Below are 20,735 nucleotides of genomic sequence, written 5' to 3'. Positions count from 1 at the left end.
ATCATTATAAAACCACGACATTGGGATTTTACCAACCATCGATATATGAGAAACATCAACATGTGACCGAAAGCAATGACTTTAACCTTAAACGAATAGCATAATTTATCTAACATCAATTGTGACTGAGGGTGTGAGGACTTCGTTTTCTAAATGATGTTTGAATTCATCAACTGCAAATTTTAAAAAGGTTGACATGTATTGAGTACGTCCTACTGATCCTCTAATATCCAGAAGGATTAAATTTCCCCCAGCAGTGGTATCAACCAAATGCTAGGCAAGAAAATGAAAACTTGATGAATTTGATGCAAGGTACAAAACTAAAGAGAACTATTTTTTAGAATAATGATATGTTATATAAGATTGAAACCTTATGGTGCATGTAATATTTTTTTGTGGTGTCGACCATGTAAAATACAAGTGCTCTCTGTGAGCTAACAAATTCTCTTTAATTCTATCATTATAGCTGGTTATCATTTACAAAACACATTTTATATTTGCAGAAATCACAGAAGAATGCAATTTGACTGTAGGTTTGGAAATTCTGAAAAAATCGTTGCTTACACAAAGACAACTAGTAATTCGGCGAGAATATTCTAGTTTGGACGATTCATTATTTCGTGCTTGCAGCGATCAGTTAGAACGCAGCGAGTTTAGTTTGGACCACAATATCAACCACGAAAGCCTGAAATCAGCAGTTTTAAATTAATTAAAGTTAGATACGGTAAAGTTATGTAATACTGCTTAAACGTATATCTTGTTGTGGATTCCTATAATCTTCTTCTTGATATATTTTTTTCATACTTTTTTTAATAATATATACCACCATTGGTAGAGCAATCGTTTCATGAAATACCTTAAATAGTTCGTTGTCCACAACACCATTTCTCCGTCACTGTACTTTTTAAAAATGTCTTTTAACCTTAAATTTAATGTTTCTTGGAGAAAACAAAATGTAACAATCTTTGTTAAGTAGATATAGGAAGATGTGGTGTGAGTGCCAATTTGTTAAGGTCCATTTGAGTTTCATAAATTTTCAAAAATAAGTATAATCGAAAATTGATTTTTCATTTACGGTAGCTGAATATACATCCAATAGTTTGATAAAACAAACAAACAAAACAAACAAATAATTTATTAGAGTCTCACCTCTTTGATATGAACATGACACATCTTTTTGTCAATAATTTGAAAAATCTCCTCCGGTCTTTATAGTTTATATGGTTTTTTTCACAATCCAAACCCATTAGAGTGAGTTTCAATGATCACAGCAGCCATGCAATTGTCATTAGCTTGTGTCGATACTAATTGAGAGTTATCTCTAACAACTATCGTATATACAAAAATAACTATTTTATGTTCAATTGTGTTAGTAGAAATATACTGAAGAAAATATATGATGTTTTATGTCAAAGAATTATCGAAATAATTGCATAAGGAACATGTGAAACTGAAATTTTGTTTTTATTAACATTGATATTTCTATTTCTATTAACCATAAAGTTTCTAATGAATATGTTCGTCTTATCGCCATTTCTTAAACGGAACAAACATCGAAAGATCTAATTTACAGGGTGTACAGGGGAGGTAATATTTTGACACTGGATTTCCGCTGTGAAGCATGTTGCTTGAATTATGAATATAACCTATGACTAGTTGTTTTCATGTTAAATTCCCCTCATATTTGATTTTCCCTGTTAAAAAGGAGCATTTTGCAAAGGGTATATATTGACACTAAAATTCTGTGAAATTAAGATTCAGTAATAATGATAAACACATACATGTAATGATAAGATATGTAAAGAAATATTTTACAAATAGAAAATCAACAAGGTCTGACAGATTAGAGAGGAAAATTAGAATTGTGTTAGGATGTATGTGTTTCTGAATCTTCTATATGTCTCTCAATTAAACAAATATCTTTAAGAAGGGTGTGGAAAATGTTTTCAGAAAAAGCTTGCATATGCAAATAGTAATAATATAACTGTATTAGTATTAAAACATTTTTCTTTTCTACACTTTACAAAATAATTCCCCGTTCCAAAATAAAAGACAAATTACAAGAGTTGGTATTACTTTGTTTCATAAAGAAAGATTGGTCAACGTGTTACAAGTATCTTGTCTTAGGGAGGAATAAGTTCTACTTTGTCAAGAATCACTCTGATTCCAACACCAATTATTTAAAACTGACATTAGCAAGACGCTTGATTACTTGAATGACAACATGTTTGTTACGTTTGGAGAATGTGTTTTTCGGCACGCTTGATTACTTGAAAGACAACATGTTTGTTACGTTTGGAGAATGTGTTTTTCGGCAGACTGTCAGCTATGAGAACCCAGTGTGCCCCTCTTCTTGCAGGCTTGTTCATTTAGTATATGAGGCTGACGTAATACAGTAACGTCTAAGGGAGAAATATAAGAAATTATCAATATCCTTAACTTTCTTTCCGCTATATAAACAATGCTCTATAAATGATTCAACAACAGATACAGATAAGTCTGTCTCATATCATGACTTACATCTAAATATTGACAATGAGGGTCGGTTAAAAACAAAACTTAACAACAATAAAGATGAGTTCAGCTCCCCAATTGTGAACTTTCAATTTCTATGTAGCAACATTACTGCAGCGCCTGCATACCAATAGCGGATTTAGGTGGTTTTTTTTTGGGGGGGGACACCCCCGCTTGAAAATCTTAAAACAATTTTTGTATTATCCATTTCTTGTTTCAATGTTATCTTTACTATAAATTGATCAATTGAATATCAAGCACTAGATAGGGTGACACGTTGTCGCTACATTTCTTTAAATATACTAACATATGTTCTAATTACATTGGCCTGAGGGTAACTTGATACCTAGCGGATCAAAGGATTTAATTAAGATAATCAAAGGCAGTTATCCTATATTTTATTACTTTGTTGGTTTTATGATTAAAATGACGTTTTTTGTTAGCTTGATTTGAAGAAAAATACCTTTTCATCCTATCATATACAAGATAATTTTTTTTTAAGAAAATGACACTTGCTGAATCTAAGGATATTGCAAAGTTCATTTCCACATATGTACCCAGCACTCAAATGTATAGCATTCTAAATGAAAACTGGAATCCACCAACATTATTAATTAATTTCATTTTCATAAGCGTGAAATGTACGGGTTAAAATGATGATTCTGATTAGCGTGGCTGCACTATTTCCCATGCATTGTCTATTTAACTTCACAGGACGAATTTTGTTGCAAAGGGGTTTAAATTAGAAAAAAAATTTTTTTGCACGATACTATTGGACTGATGCTACTAGAACGCTAAGCCATGATAAACTCTGTCCAATTTATTACGAGATAAGCTTTAACCTTTTGGTTTCAGTTGCATTTAACTCTAAAATGTGGGTATGGTACATGTAGCATTTATGTTAGTACTTTGCATACTCATGATACTGTTTTGTGTCTTTTTTGTAACTTGCCATGACGTTGTCAGTTCATTTCCAACTGATGATTTTAATGTCCGGTATCACTCCGTCTCCCTGACAAATTGTTACTTGTACCTTTGACACATTGTCTTCAGTTTGAAACATTATATGTATTTAAAAACGTTAGCTTTCTTTGTAGTGAAAGCATGTCCAACATGTGATTGAATATTGTCGTCTCTATATTACCAGGAAGAAAGCTTACCCCGTGAAGATGCAAATGCTTTAGTTGCTGAAATCGAACAAAGTAAGAGCGTCAACAGTAATATACTTATAGACATATTGGCAAAGTACATCAACAGGAAAATTATTGTCTATACTAGATCGGATTATATTGAAGAGAGGTTGTCACATGATAGTACAACTAGAAAAAGTCCACCTCTCCTTCTGGCAATGGACGATTTATACTTTCACAGTCTTGGAGAAAGAAAGGATGAAAATACTTCAGAACTTAATAAAACATTGAATTCTGCAATCAGTAAGTAGTCAAAATAATCGTTTGTATCATACACATGTCATATGCCAAACCATGGAGTTGATGAAACACTACAGTAGCATTGTTGTCATTTTATAAAAATAATCATATCTTTAAAAGTATCTATAAGAGAAGAAAAAGGATGATTGTTATTTTAAAAATATTTGATCATATCAATCAGAAAAAAAACCCAGAAAGGTTGTGCATAATACATGTAAGATTAAGACACTATCTTTATAATTTAGAATAATTCGACATTTCAATTTGGAGAAGGTCTTTGAACAGTTGGATGGTTAAATTATGATTGAATTGAATATTGCTGAAAATAAGTACAAATATAATAAGGTATGTGTGTTACATCGATGACGATGGCAATGTTCCGAGAGTTGTAACCGCACTCGCGTCCTCTCTTCTTACAATATGATGTACTGAATTATACCTATCACTGGTTCTTTACTTACATCTACCCCTGATCTTGGTGGGTGATTGTAGCTCAGTCAGTAGTTTTCAATGTTGTGTTTTGTGTACTTTTGTGTAATTTTGTTTATTTTGTGTATTTTGTGTACGTTTGTGTACTTTTGTGTACTTTTTTTGCTGTTTTTCGTTTTTTATTCCATGGCATTGCCAGTACTTTCTATGGAAGCTTATAATAGTCACGAGTTGAACAGTTCTCAGCTAAACTTGTTGACATAAATAAGTTAAAGTAAAGTTGCATTATATCCAACCTTGTGTACTTGGAAGTGTGTACTTGTTTAGTTATTTTCTAAACTTTCCGACTTTCAGAAAGTATTTGTTAACTTCTTCTGAATAAGTTGACTTTGACAAAGTGAACAAAAAGTATAGACTCTCCTTGTGTGCATGGTCTTTGTTCACTTATACCACACAACTAGTGTGCTAGTAGCATTGCAACATATCTTGTATACTTCATTTTGTGTACTTGTTTAGTTGTTTTCTTAACTTTCCGTCTTTCAGAAAGTGCACTTGTTAACTTCTTCTGAACAAGTTTATATCAACCAAGTAAACAAAATGTTTATTCTCATCTTGTGGTGTTGTTTTTGTTCACTTTCCTTGCTAATAATGTTTACTTGTCGAGTTGTCTCTCACCTTTCTCATTTACTAAAAGTATACTTGTTTTATTTGTATCTAACTAAGTGTACTTTTCACAAATACACTTGCTTTGGAAATATTGCAAGTTTATTTGTTGAAAGTCAAGATCAAAGGTGACCATGCATGAATCCATGTTTAATCAGGACAGGGGCATATAAAATGTGCAGCGGGTTTAAACGTTTTGACCGGCGGATCAACCTTCATCCTAACGCGAGACAGCAGTTTAAAATATAACATCATAATGAAATGCATATAACTTCAACGTCTGCAATTTAGAGTGTTACTATTTAAGTATAAATTTTTGTTTTCAGCATATCCGGCAAAAAGCCACAAAGATTTAATTTTTGAATAAACTATCAAACATAGTTTAATTTGAATTCTTTTGACCACAAAATAGATCAATTTCAAACGGGCCAAAAATCAATTAAAACCTAATATATATGTATTATGAAACTTAAACATTATGCTTATTACCATAAAAAGATTATCAAACATAAATAATCGCTAAACATATAACATAAAATATAATGTAAACATATAAAATGCTAAATCTGCCGTTTCTATTCTCTAACTTTAGTTGCCTCAACCAAATCTTATAAAACGTATATAAAATGCTTTAATATTACCATAAAACACAGATCAAGTTCAAAATTGGGGGTCACACTTAAACTGTTCCTGAGTAATGCCTCTTGTATAAAAAATAAAATAAAAAAAAATATATATATTTCCAGGCGGGGGCATCTGTGGCCAATGGAAACATTCTTTAATTTTTTTCTAAATTCCTTTTTAAAGATATAGAGTTGATTTTTGGTATGTGAGTCTACTGTGATGAGTTAGAGATCGAGTTTACGTTTCGTTGTGCTTCTCTGATTTTTGCCGAAATTTGGGGCTTTGGACATTGAACATTTCTGGAAAAAAACAGTTAACCAGACTTTTTTCTAAACGCCTCCAGATATTAGGCAATGTTTGGTATGCGATTCCACTATGATGGGTAACAGATCGAATTAAAGTTTCGTTCTGCTCTGGTAATTTTTGCCGAAATTAGCTATATATACGTTGGTGACCTTCTGCTGTTGTTTTTTTTTATTTGGTCGGCTTGTTGTCTCTTTGACACATTCCCCATTTCCATTCTCAATTTTATTGACGGTTTGTGAGTATTAGATACAGATACACCATGAGGGCGTTGTTATCCCGAGTTAATCTAATGTATACCTAAATATTATAATCAATGTAAATGATAGATTTCTATAATGCATGAGGGGGCTGGTCTTTCAGCAATTTTGTCCTAATTTTATTGGAAAACATGATAAATGCAGGGTATTCAATTACATTTAACAACATTCTTGTGTTAGTAGTATATAATAATGACATAAAAAATCATAATATTATAAAGGAGATATTTTTAACTCTTGTGTAAAATAATGATAGAAAGATACGAAGATATGATAGGATTGCCAATGAGACGATTTTCAAAGTGGCGCACTGCGAAGTCATCTAAAATGACCCGAAATGACTTGAGTAAAACATGAGACGGGACAAACCAACGGCCAGATTTATACCAACAAAAGTGCATACATTAAAATGTCTCTTCTTATTTACTAGCCATTGACATTATGTTGATAGTCTTAACAAGAAAGTCTTACTTCAACTATTACGTAAACTTAACACGATTAAAAAAAATGAGGTCAAGGCCATATAAACCAAACAAGAAATACATGTACACCTTATAATCAATCAATACACTAAACATAGTTGACCTATTTCTTACATTTTCTTAGAAACAGACTTAACTAAGAAAACTAAACATTGACCAATGAACCATGAAAATGAGGTATAGGTCAGAAGAACCAGACAGACATGTACAGCTTAACATCCTTACATGCACCAAATATCGTTGACCTATAATTGCATATAGTATTATAAAAAAAAGACCAAAAATCAAAAACTTAACTTTGACCACTAAACCACGAAAATAAGTCAAGGTCAGAGTACACCGGTCAGTTGGACATGTACGCCTTGTATTCAAACCATACACCAAATATAGTAGACTATTGCATACAGAAGAAACAGTCCAAAACACACAAACTTTACTATAATCATTGAACGATGAAAATGAGGTCAAGGTCAGACGACACCTTACAATCATTACATACACCAAGTATACTACACCTACTGTTTATAGTATCTGCAATATAGACTTGACCACCAAAACTTAACCTTGTTCACTGATCCCTGAAAATTGTGTGACGGGCATGAGGACCTTGCAAGGTACTCACATACCAAATATAGTTACCGTATTACTCATAACAAGAGAGAAATTAACATTACAAAAAATCTTAACTTTTTTTTCAAGTAGCCACAAAACAATGAAAATATTAAAGGTCAAGGACAATGGACACGTGACAAACGGCAACTTTGTAACATAAGGCATCTATATACAAAGTATGAAGCACTCAAGTTTTCCACCTAAAACATATAGCTTTGAAAAGTTATCTTACATCGCCGCCGCCGTAGCAGACGCCGATGCTTGAAGCGATAAAAGTCGCAGGCTCGAAAAAACGAAAAACGAAAAAAAGGTGCGAGTCAAGGCTCCACTTTGAATGTGTACTTTGAACTATGTTTGCCTATATTTAATAATCTAAACGTTTAGGTCTTGGACGCACGGTGTGTTGATTCATTGGCAATCATACCAACACATACATAAGTTTACATTGATGCATATTCTTTTAATATTTATATTTGTTTTGTTTGGAATATAATCTTAAAATTCATCTTGAAAAATAGCGAAAAACAGTTCAATATTTGACCAGAGGGTCGACTAAAGACGGTCAGTCTTGAGATTTCCAGGTACCAAGAGGACATTTTTGAAGTAAAGCACAACATGTTATCGTTTTTTCAGTACGTGTTCTCATTGAAAAATGAAGCTATTTACATCAGTAACCCATTCAATAAGCTTTAACCTCATCAAATCGATAGAAATGGTTGAAATAAAGGAAAATGCAACTTTTAAATTTATTTCATCCTCATAACATGAAATGGGTGGTCTTGGATATATAATTCAAATCATATCTGATATTTTCACACTAACCTAGAAATGAAATTAAACTTTCATAATAAGGTAATCTAAATTCCAACGATTCGTATTGATCATTATAAAAAACTTATTTACTCAGTATTGCGTAGCAGTACGTCATTGAGCAACCTCATGGTTTTTAGCGAAATTGCAAGAAATCTTAAATTGAAAATAAATACAAATCTGTTAAGAAATTTCAAGGAGTAAAAATCATTTTGATACACTTCAATTATTGGGTTCCTTGCCGTTTCGGAATAAGGGACAATCAAGCGGTGAAAATTAGTTTTCGGGTTTCCAGACAGTTCCCTATGTTTAAGTGTAATGCTTTCTTTAAAATTGTACATAAAAAGGTTCTGAAATCTAATTTACTCGAAATTGCGCAACAACCAATTGAAAAATAAAAATGCAATGGAAATTAGTTTAAAGACTCGAATTGCTAAGGTTTTTTTATTATGATATTGGGCCCCGTTTGAAATTGGTCCACTTTGAGGTCAAAAGGGTCCAAAAATTAAACTTTGTTTGATAGTTTATTCAAAAATTGAATCTTTGTGGCTTTTTGCCGGATATGCTGAATCTAACACAAAAAATTATACTTTAACAGTAACACTGTCTCGCGTTAGGTTGAAGGTTGGCGCGCCGGTCAAAACGTTTAAACCCGCTGCACATTTTATATGCCCCTGTCCTGATTAGACACGGTTTCATGCATGGTCACCTTTGATCTTGACTTTCAACAAATAAACTTGCAATATTTCCAAAGCAAGTGTATTTGTGAGAAGTACACTTAGTTAGATACAAACAAAACAAGTATACTTTTAGTAAATGAGAAAGGTGAGAAAAAACTCGATGAGTAAACCTTTTTAGCAAGGAAAGTCAACAAAAACAACACCACAAGATGAGAATAAACATTTTGTTCACTTTGTTGATATAAACTTGTTCAGAAGAAGTTAACAAGTGCACTTTCTGAAAGTCGGAGAGTTTAGAAAACAACTAAACAAGTACACAAAATGAAGTATACAAGATGTGTTGCAATGCTACTATCAGACTAGTTTTATGTTACAAGTGAACAAAGGCCATGTACACAAGGCGAGTCTATACTTTTGTGTTCACTTTGTCAAAGTCAACTTGTTCAGAAGAAGTTAACAAGTACACTTTCTGAAAGTCGGAATGTTTAGAAAATAACTAAACAAGTACACACAATCAAGTTAACAAGGTTGGATATAATGCAACATTACCACTTATTTATGTCAACAAGTTGAACTGAGAACTGTTCAACTCGTTACTATTATAAGCTTCCATAACTTACGACTGATGAGTTAGAATACTTATTATCCCTTTAATGAAGATGAATCTAGAAAAGCCATTTGGAGGCATAAAATTTCTGTGTTGTTTTTATTCTTGGTATCTTAAGCCTCACTTTTGGCTCGTACGACGCCCAGTATAAAAAGGTCCGAAACAGACGTCACCATGGACACGGTGTCGTATGATACGGCAGGTGTCCCCTCATCACCAGGCATGACTAATATCGTTAATATGACTCATTTAGATCATCGTCCTAGTGACAATAGCAATATTACACATATACAGCCTTGTTCAGTTCTCCTTTAAGACAATTTGGTTTTTGATGACACAGTACAACACTGTCGCATTTCGAAATGTGAAACCAATTGCAAAGGCTGCAAAAATGTGCAATTTTATTTACAGATACTGAATAAGGATGATTGCCGTTATAATAAATACTGATTTCTAATCACTAATCAGTGTCATCAAAGGAATTTACAAAAGAATGGCTTGAGACTTCATTGATGAGTTTATCCTAAAACACCTATTTATAGATAGACTGGTTTATTATGAGCGAACCGGTTAAAATCCGCCCAGTCAAGTGAAATGAATCGAGTAATACGATGATCTAAATTGTAATTCGATAAATGTCGTTTACGGATGACAGTGTAACCTTTGCGGATTGGTATACGTCGGTGAAATGAAAGGAAGGCTAAACAAACGTATGTATGGTCATAGATCAGACATAAACCTCAATGCTAACGACATTCTATACCAGCATTTCAGTCAGCCCGATCAGTCCATCGTTTTTTATGATAGCTCGCATTATCGAAAAGATATACCATAGCTCTAACAGTCCTAATCTTTCAACGACTCTCCTAGACAAAAGAAGACTACTGGATTAGACAATTGGGAACTGCGACACCTTAAGGTTGCAATGACAAAATTGATGGTATAGGTATTATATCTAGTCATTCGTGTAACTCGGCGAATGTGATGGACATTGTCAACTCGACTCCTCGACGTAGACGCAGTTATGGTCGTCGTCATTATGCATCACATTCTCTGCATGATGTCTCTTTTAATGGCTTGCTGCCATTTATACAAAAAGGTTAGGGATTCATCACATTCGCACGAAACTTTATTCATTATCCCTTTCAAAATTTCAGTCTCTGTGCAATTTATGTTTGGAATACACTGTTACAAACCCTTATTCAAACCAATACAAACCTGAAGCTATAATTTCGGATATTGCAAGTCACAGACCTTTCAAGCCAGTCCGCTTTGGAAAAGCTGAAAAAGAGAAAATATCTTTCCTTTTTCCCCCTTTGCCAACAAATTAAAGGTCTCGATGGCGTCAACTTAGGCAATATCTGTCATCATAAATTAGTTCAATCGAAAATACCTCCTTATTTCATAGACCAGTCTGTACCAATAATTTCTTATACCAAACCTATTGCAACAAAAATTTTCAATTACAAACACGTTTTGCAGGATCTCGATATTGACGACTTTAAGTCTACACCTCCTGATTGCACTTGTACTCGTTCCCAATTCACATATAATCCTGCTGGCCACGTTATTTCCGGTGACATCAACATTGTTAATAACACTTCTCTACGAAATGTGTTATCGAAAGGTCCGAAATATCGTGAGCCTAAATCCATCAATTGGAAATAAAACTTAAAAATGTTGATGGATTCAGTCGAGGATTATGCCAGGCAATGGGCTAAGCGCGAGAAGGAAGACGTAGACACTCTTTCCGAATGGATAAAGGAAGCGAGGTCGTTGATACAAATCAGAATTGAGAAACTGAATAGTTCCATCAATGCCCATGCTAAATTTTTAAAGACCCAAATGTTGCAAAACACCTTTCCGACCTCCATGACAAATATGTTGTTGTCACCACAAACAAAGCCCCAAATAACATCGTTTTTGTGTGTAAAAGTCATTAACTGCTTGATAAACGAATTAGGTATTGACAATTCACTTGGAAACTCAACATATACCCTCACGACACTTACCAAAGAGGAAATCCTGGATAATCATAGGTCTGTTCTATGTTCCATATTTCAACCAAAGATGAAGAACTGGATCTTCCATCAATGTATTGGATACCTAAATTACAAAAGTGTCCTTACAAACAACGGTGTATTGCTGGGTCTTCCAAGTGCTCCACGAAACCTCTTTCTAAAATTTTAACATCTATTTTATCAGCAATCAAAGACGGGCTTCAAAGTAACTGTTAAGCTGTCTATTCTTGAGGTGGCGTGAATCAGATGTGGATACTTAAAAATTCCAAAGATCTTTTAGAGTACATACAATCTACCTCTCTTTCATCTTGTAACAGTATTAAAACATTTGACTTTTCTACTCTTCAAACAAGTATTCCACATTCCAAACTAAAAGACAAATTGAAAGAGTTGGTATTGCTGCTTTGCTTCATAAAAAAGAATGGCCAACGTAGATACAATTATCTTGTCTTAGGGAGGAATAAATCCTACTCTGTAAAGGATCACTCTAATTCAAACAACAACTTCTCTGAAACTGATATTATCAAGATGCTTGATTTCTTGATTGACAACATATTTGTTACGTTTGGAGGACGTGTTTTGAACAGAATGTCGGTATTCCAATGGGAACAAACTGTGTCCCTCTACTTGCCGACTTATTTCTGTATAATTATGAGGCTGACTTCATGCAAGAACTTCTGAGGAAGAAAGATAAGAAGTTAGCAATATCCTTTAACTCTACTCTCCGCTATATATATAGATGATGTTCTTTCACTCAATAGTTCAAAATTTGGTGACTATGTGGAACGCATCTATCCCATCGAACTAGAGATAAAGGATACTACAGATACAGTTAAGTCGGCTTCATATCTTGACTTACATCTACAAATTGACAATTAGGGTCGGTTGAAAACAAAACTTTACGACAAAAAAGATGATTTCAGCTTTCTAATTGTGAACTTTTCATTTTTAAATAGCAGCATTCCAGCAGCACCTGCATACGGGGTATATATCTCCCAATTGATACGATATTCCCGTGCTTGTATTTCCTACCATGATTTTCTTGATAGAGTGTTGCTGCTCACAATGATGCTATTAAACTATTAAACCAAGAGTTTCAAATGGTGAAGTTGAAATCATCCCTTCGTAAATTTTATGGACTGACCGTTATGGAATAACCGTTTCACAAATAATATCGGATATGTTCCTTACGTCGTAACTTCAATCCCCTTCCCTTTCATGAATGTGACCTACATAATTAGACAATTACCGGATTTGTTATCACACGACTGGTGCCACAAGTGGAGCAGGATCTGCTTACCCCTCCGGAGCACCTGAGATCACCCCTTGTTTTGTGTGGGGATCATGTTGTTTAATCTTTAGTTTTCTATGTTGTGTCATATGTACTATTGTTTGTCTGTTTGTCTTTTTCATTTTTAGCCATGACGGTATCAGTTTGTTTTAGATTTATGAGTTTGACTGTCCCTTTGGTATATTTCGTCTCTCTTTTTGAATAAATTAGACCAAAGATTCTAATTGTTGTACTATTATTAAAGCTTTGATGATAGTCGCTTTGAGGAGATTGAAAAACTACGCAGGAAAAAAGAAAACAGATACATATTTTTATTTAAAAAAATGGTAACCCTTTATTACAAAATGCGCTCAAATGTGACAAGTTTAAACGACAGGAATTGTAAGCAAAAAAGAGATACTGATTTCATTCCGTATTCAAGGTGGCTGGGGTGACTTCCTCCATTTTGGATTTTGAGATAACAGATAACAGTTGGTCTTGATTTTTATTGAAATGTGGATATTTTGAGAGTAGTATGTAATTACATGTTATGGTTAGACTTTTCATTTAAAGATAGAATAAATAAACATTCGTTTAATCAAATTTACGGCTGTATTTTCTTTAAAAAAACACAATATGCTTGTTTGATTCATTTTTTTTCCAATTCAGAAATATAAGGAGAGATCATTCAGATAGATCATCCATAAAGTAGGGAAAATACTTCAGATACAGTAATTCTCATAATAGAAAGAGTGTGAATTTACCTATCTTTATATGGAGAAAGAAAACAAGTCTGGTGACCTAATTTGTTCTTTTCTTTTCTGTTCTGAAACCATTTTATAAGAGCTATCTTCTAATATTTATCTTAAAATTCTATGGTTTAGTTTTCTTTTTATCACACAAAATTTGATTGTTCATGCATTCTCTATACAAAAACTGCCAAATTTTGCATAATGATTAGTCGGAAAAAGGTCCGGTGACACAATCTTTTAATTGTATTTTGGAACCTCCTTTTTAGTACTGGTAAATGTACCATTCATTGATTTAATGGTTTAAAACAGCATGTTTCGATTGTTCCTGTAATCCTTGTATTATAACTGTTACCTTAGCCGTATTTGGCACAACTTTTTGGAATTTTGGATCCTCAATGCTCTTCAACTTTGTATTTATTTGGCTTTTTAACTATTTTGGTCTGAGCGGCACTGATGAGTCTTATGTAGACGAAATGCGCGTCTGGCGTTTAAAATTATAATCCTGGTACTTTTGATAACTATTTACAGACAGAAAATCTGACAGAAGTAAAATACAACACGACAAAAACGATGCAAAGAAATCAAAAGAATTAAACTGGGCTGACAATTCGGGAGACTCGAATCTAGTGGGTACTCCTAATCGATCGAGAAGGGAATCTTCCGTTGAGTCAGCAGTTACGGAATGGCAAGAACATGAACCAAGCGTTATTATAAAGAATGTACATACAGCTATATCAGATGAGAAATACGATCCTTTACTCCCTTCGGTCCTCACTCTACAAAGCATTCAGATGGACGCAGGTACATACGTGACTGCCTTCTTTGTTCTTAGGACTGAAGAAACTATTTGGTATAAGATAAAAATAGCTCCAGGAAACAAAATGTCGGTTGAGCACAATGCTGCTTTGATGAAAAAAGCCAGTTCTACCAGGTCAACATATATCGCCACCATGCCTTCATTTGAAGTACCTATCTATGGTGAAGAGTTTAACAAAAAGCAGAAATTATGTGCAGACGCTTTAAGTATCCCCCCTAATTTTATTATTAGTATTTATAGGTTAACAAACATATTTTCTAGTACCCCAAAGTAAGCAGTGACCAATGTCAAACCCAATGTATTACGAACCAACCAGTATTGAAAACCTACTGTTATGTCAACCAACCGGACAGCAAAAACCACTGTAATGCAAACCAATAGGTCATCAAACTTAATATCAACCAATCAGTACTTGACAAAGAACTAAATAATAGAATAAATAAAAAGAAGACCATTATTATGACTCAATCAACAGCAGAACAAACGGACAGGGATATCATAGCCCTATATCTATACCAATTGTGTAAGTGCAGGCTCAAACAGTGACCACCACTCGATTGGTAAATTCCAAAAATGAAAAGAAAGGAAAAGCGTTGTGGTACAATTTCATGCCCCACCCGGGGAAAAAAGGAGCAAATTATAAGGGTGAAAAAAAAAATGGTGAAAAATACCGGTATTACAATTATGCAGTTTAACTTAATTTGTTTGATAAAGACCAGACATAATTAAATGTAAGTGTTGACTAGCTTTATTATATATACCAGACACATTCGCTGACAATGTAATCCAAATGTGTAACCGCAGGAATTTTCAGTTTTAAAAACATAACCGTACACCAAACAACATACTGCTACAACTTACCAGATATTTATAGAACTGTTACTTCCACATTGTATCAATATATATGCAAGCATACATAGAGTGTGCTGATTTTTTCTGACTTATATATAGAACCTAGAATATTGCCATTTCAAAGGAGAGGATGATTTTAACAACTGGCATCATTACAACATTTATTTTAAGTAACAAACTGTAATTCTACATTTGTACTTAAGTACGAAAACCAGAACAACATTTATACATAAATTTGAATTGATAAAACCAACACTGGACAATTTAAATTGCTTATAATGTGACATTTGATTGTTATGCTCTTTTCTATTTTGTCTACCAGGTGCCCTTTCCACTTGTTTACCAAACTTTTTTCATTTTATAAAATATTTTTCAATGTCGGGCTCAAATATAATACCTGTAATTGTGTTGCAATCTTTATCATAACATCATAAGTCATGAAAGTGAATAAGAAGGGAAATATCTAATCATTTATTTCGTCGTTTTCTATTTTCTTTAAATCGTATCATGCGTAGAACCATTTTACTGATCACGTTACAGCTAAAGAAAATATTTTTGATGCCAATACAAACTCTCTCAATGTAAAGAAATATTCCAGAGTAAGAAGTACATGTAATTCTATGAACAATAATTTTCCACGAAGGGAAATTTCAACGGAACTTTATTTTAACAAGTTTACAGATGTAATTAACAATAGATAATCGTGTCGTCTGCTAGACATACGAACTGCTAGAACTTAGAAATGTCCTTGATGCGGTCAAATAAAAAAAAGTTACGATTATGTCCCATTTACTGAAAAATATGATGAGCAGAAATTTGTGTGTTCACATTATATTAGAATCCATATAAGGTTCTCCTGTCATGATCTTGGTTTGCCTAAAATATTCATTAAAATGTCATGACAATATTGCAAGGGTATTCATTTTCATTGACCCTCATAGATCTCAGACCACAAATCTTATTTTTGTTGGGTTGGCAGAAAGTTGTCAAAAAGGGTTCACTCTACTCTAGCCATCAGCTGCCTAACCAGAACAAAACGCTTTACAACAGATATAATTTTCATGCCACACTTTACTTTTTTTTCCTTTACCAATATTATCTTTTGTATGATGAAGAACAAATCCATGTGAATATAATTACATTTAAGAAAACAAGAAATGATTTTGTGATAAGCTAAAGACAGTTAAAGTATAACCAGTTATCTCCCACCATACAGAATGACTTGAAATTTCTCGAACAATTCCATTCCTTTTCATGGAAAACCGATTAGTCATCGTCATCGTCATCCTCATTTGTGTTTATAATTATGTAAATAAATATTTTATACTTTTACAATTTATTCTTTAAGTGTCAAAAGAAAGGTAGATGTACATCGCTTGCCATTCATGTGTCTCTTGTTTTTTGTCTCATATGCTGCGAATAGTGAGCAGATTCACAAAATTTAATAAAACTATTAAAATCTATACTGAATAGATATAGGAAGATGTGGTATGAGTGCCAAACGAGATAAGTCTCTTTTTAAGTAACTATTTTTAAAAGTACACCATTATAGGTGAAGGTACGGCCTTCAACAGGGAGCCGTCGCTAACAACGGACATCAAGCTATAAAAATACTAGTGTGAAACCATTCAAATGCTACTCTACGGCGGGGGTGTAAACTTGGTCATTCTGCATATTGGAACTTCAGATAGGTTTTACATTCTCAACAATTTGGTCGTTTCCGTTTCTTAACGGACGGGTAACTTAATACTTTATTCAATTTTACCAACCATATATCGTAACCAAGGAATGAGAAGGGCCCAAAAAGAAGAAAAATATAATACAAAGTAAGAGACAATCAAAGGTAACTAGGTTGTTTAGTGATAACCTATCGTATGGAAATGTCCCTGAACCAAAAGCGAAGGGGACAAAAGCCCTTACCAGTGGTGTCACATTATATACCCTCTATGAAACCTAAATTAGTAGGGATGTCAAAATGTCTGAAATTTAATACCCGGATACTCGGTCATAATACTCGAGTACTCGCGAGTTCTCGAATGAATCTTGAATGTCTATTGAAAAGTTTATATTTTAGGTGTGATGTAGTGTTTTGTTATAACCTTTCATATACATGTTAACGAAAGACAACTGTACTACAAACAAAGAATACACATACACGGCCGACACTCGGCTAACCGAAAGATTGGTCGGTTAATCTATATTGAGTATGCGGCTATATGGGCGATATGTCTGTTAATCGGGTTGGCTATACGTCTGTTAAGAGTAAAACGCACACTTACATGTTAAACTCTATCAAATATACAGATTTTTGGCACATTATAAGAATCAAATAAAAAAAAAGAAAAGTCTCTGAAAAAATGATAACTATCATAGAACATTTTCCACCTTCCATTTTTAAAAACATTTCATAGTCTGCGCAGTTTTCAGTAAAAGTAAAAGGCGTTGCGCAAGTATATAGTATTTATGATTACACGCATAGCAATTTTTCTAATAAAAGGCAAAACAAACAATTTTAGATATCATTTAAAAGACAAAAAATACTACTTTGGTTCTTAAATATAAATTGACATTAAGAAACATTTTATAATTGTAATATAACGTGAGTGATACCAAGTTTTAGTGAAAATTATGGAAGTAAAGTCTGTTAATGGGTTGGACAATTGAAATTGTGTCAATTAAGAGTTATAAAACCACGAAAATAGTTTTGCTACCTTTATATTTTCCCATTGAAAAAGTTAAGAATGAGATGTTCTTGAGTAAAAAAAAAGGATTATATGGTACAACGCTATCCTTTTAGTTAAAACATTTTTATTTTGACTTTCTTTGCATTTTATTGAAGAGTGTGTCACTTCAATATAGCGTCATCTGGGTTGGCCGCTGGAATATGCATGAATTTATTATTAACGATTTCCATCAGCCTTAATTTTTGTGTCTCCTCAAAGTAGCATGTTCTCAAATCTGATTGAATGTGTCTTTCTAATACAACACATGGTACATATAACGTGTTGTCGTTCTTATATGCACATGATGTTTGTCACTGGACGTTTAACCCTAATTCGTCAGCATCATCCAATTGGTTCTTTTCTTCTTTTACTTAATCATCTTTTGTTTGCAAATCATTATAAAGCAGTAAATAGAAAGGAGCGAATGTAGCTACATTTGGTTGTATTACGTTTTAATTCATTTTATTCCGTTTAATTTCTCTTCTATATATGTGCAGAGGAGAATTCCGGTTGTCCACATGTAAACTTAAAGCATTTGTCACCTATATGAGTACATCACAATCCGTTACTGTTTCAACACCCAGGGGCGTTTCATGTCTTTATTCTTAAACAATTATTGTTTTTTCTCTCTTTTTTAGCAATGCATCACTCTCTACTGTCCTTATCTTTTATTTATATTCTGTATTTGCATCCAGAATCTTGTGTATACCATGAGGGCCCGGATTGGGGGTGTTGTTTATTTCTGTATTCGTTAAATTGTTATGTTACTTTTCTCTACATTTTATTTATCTTACTCATTATTCTTTCTCTTTCCTTTATATTTAGGCATCCCAATATATTTTATTCACTGATGTTTAGTTACATTACGACGTTAATCTCTGATTAATGATAAACCATAAAGGGACGATTAAACTCATTACATGTGATGTATAAACTTAAGAAAGTGTAATAGAATTGTTTTTTTTATTTTTATTTTCAAAACTGACTTTTAACAAAGTTTATTGTTTCTGTTTATTTGATAATGAGCCTAAGTTGTATTTCATTGGTATGGCTTTCTACCAATACAGGAAGTGAAAGGTCTACAAAGGAAAATGTTCCACAAGAAGCCACAGTCCCTGTGAATAGTTGTTGTAAATACTAAATTATTATAAATAACAATGAGTTGTTTCTTTAACACAAAATTGAAGGATTCTTATCTTCAAAAATCTAAATATTACATATTGTCAAGCCATATACTAAATTTCTTTCATCTTTGACTCAAATTAAAGGAATTGTTGCTGTTTAACTCGCATCTCTTTCATGGTAAATATAAAAATTATTACAACAACGTATTATCAGTAGGGCATCAACAAGTACACGCTTCATTTAAATGGTTTGCAATTTATATCTTTTCTAAAGTTAAAGAGTATAAAACTGAATTAAATTATGTTCATTTTCATAAAAAACAAATATATTGGGAATGTTTTTCCTGTAAATACATTTGCAGACCATATGACTTTTTCATACAAAATATATATTGTGACTTTTTTCCTGTGACCTTTTTTCCTGTGATTTTTTTCCGTGACTTTTTTCCCTACATTCCTGATTAATATACTGGTTACCAATGTAGATGATAAATTGGTGTCATACATGACAATTAAACAGAATCCACATGATATATGCGACCATTCTCTGATAAAATCAATTTTACTTTAATTTAACACTTTTTGAAACCATTTTTATCAATTTTCAATATCCATTGCCTAAATTATTAATTGTTCATGTGTTTTGTTTCCGTATATTTTATATTTCATTGCTCATGGTTTGTTTCCGTTTATATTTAATGTTCCATTGCTTAAGTGTTGTTTCCGTATATTTTAGCCGCTCGTCTTGAGCCTACCAAATTAACACACCATAAAGTAATAAAATTATACTTTTATTGTCATTCATAACTCTAAACAGACCAATTAACAGACCGGGTTTTATACATCCGACCCATGAACAGTTTTAAATAAAGATTGATTTATGTCACCGATTTTCGTGTAGATTTTTCAAACAATGATATCCATTTGGTAAACACATAATGCCTGTCTTTTTTCGATGTTCAAAATATTGCATTCAAGTAAATTCAACCCGAGAGTCATTTTGTGTACATTTTGTGTGTGTAAAATATGTATAAATTTATTGATGAGTAAGTTGCCTTTTCATTTTAAAGATCATACATATGAGCTAGAAAAATAATAATTGCACCACTGGATTCAGTACATTGAATAGTTTTGTTAGACATAAATATTTTTTATGATAAACATATATCTCAAAGGTTATACAATGAAAGAGGGACGAAAGATACCAAAGGGACAGTCAAACTCATAAATCTAAAACAAACTGACAACGCCATGGCTACAAATGAAAAAGACAAACAGAAAAACAATAGTACACATGACACAACATAGAAAACTAAAGAATAAACAACACGAACCCCACCAAATACTAGGGGTGATCTCAGGTGCTCCGGAAGGGTGAGCAGATCCTGCTCCACATGCGGCACCCGTCGTGTTGCTTATGTGATTACAAATCCGGTAAATAGTCTAATTCGGTAGGTCAAATTCATGAAAGGGAAGGGGATTGAAACTTGCTGAGTTTTCAATGATTTTATCGATGACACCTGATTAACAGACTTTAGCCAACCCGATTAACAGACCAACCGCCGATATAGCCGCAAACTCAAAATAGATTAAACGACCAATCTCTCGGTTAGCCGAGTGTCGGTCGTGACATGGAAATTGGTTCATTATTTATTCTACCGAAAAGACATTCAGTACATGTTTCTCAATATTTTTCTGTAATTTATTTACATGCACTTATTCATTTTGGCCCTATTTATAGATAGGAATGAATTACCTCTGA

The 20,735-nt window shown here is 33.0% G+C and overlaps 1 protein-coding gene across 1 annotated transcript; it reads left to right on the top strand.

Moving 5' to 3' along the window:
* The first annotated feature begins 462 nt into the window (after nt 1-462).
* On the top strand, nt 463-14,753 carry LOC134699236 (uncharacterized). The gene is made up of 3 exons (XM_063560846.1): nt 463-724; nt 3,662-3,947; nt 13,986-14,753. The coding sequence occupies exons 2-3, from the start codon at nt 3,863-3,865 to the stop codon at nt 14,546-14,548; spliced, it is 648 nt and encodes a 215-aa protein (XP_063416916.1). The 5' UTR covers nt 463-724; nt 3,662-3,862; the 3' UTR covers nt 14,549-14,753.
* Nucleotides 14,754-20,735: the final 5,982 nt, after the last annotated feature.

The sequence above is a fragment of the Mytilus trossulus genome, unplaced genomic scaffold (assembly GCF_036588685.1).
Source record: "Mytilus trossulus isolate FHL-02 unplaced genomic scaffold, PNRI_Mtr1.1.1.hap1 h1tg000050l__unscaffolded, whole genome shotgun sequence".
Lineage (NCBI taxonomy): Eukaryota > Metazoa > Mollusca > Bivalvia > Mytilida > Mytilidae > Mytilus > Mytilus trossulus.
The sequence above is the reverse complement of the archived record's forward strand: the minus strand, read 5'-3'. Positions and strand labels throughout refer to the sequence as shown.

What these genes read in the sequence shown, in the direction of transcription:
- LOC134699236 (XM_063560846.1), top strand. Translation starts at nt 3,863, where the DNA reads ATGGACGATTTATACTTTCACAGTCTTGGAGAAAGAAAGGATGAAAAT. An exon ending in AACATTGAATTCTGCAATCA is followed by an intron (nt 3,948 to 13,985) that starts GTAAGTAGTCAA and finishes AACTATTTACAG; the next exon opens with ACAGAAAATCTGACAGAAGT.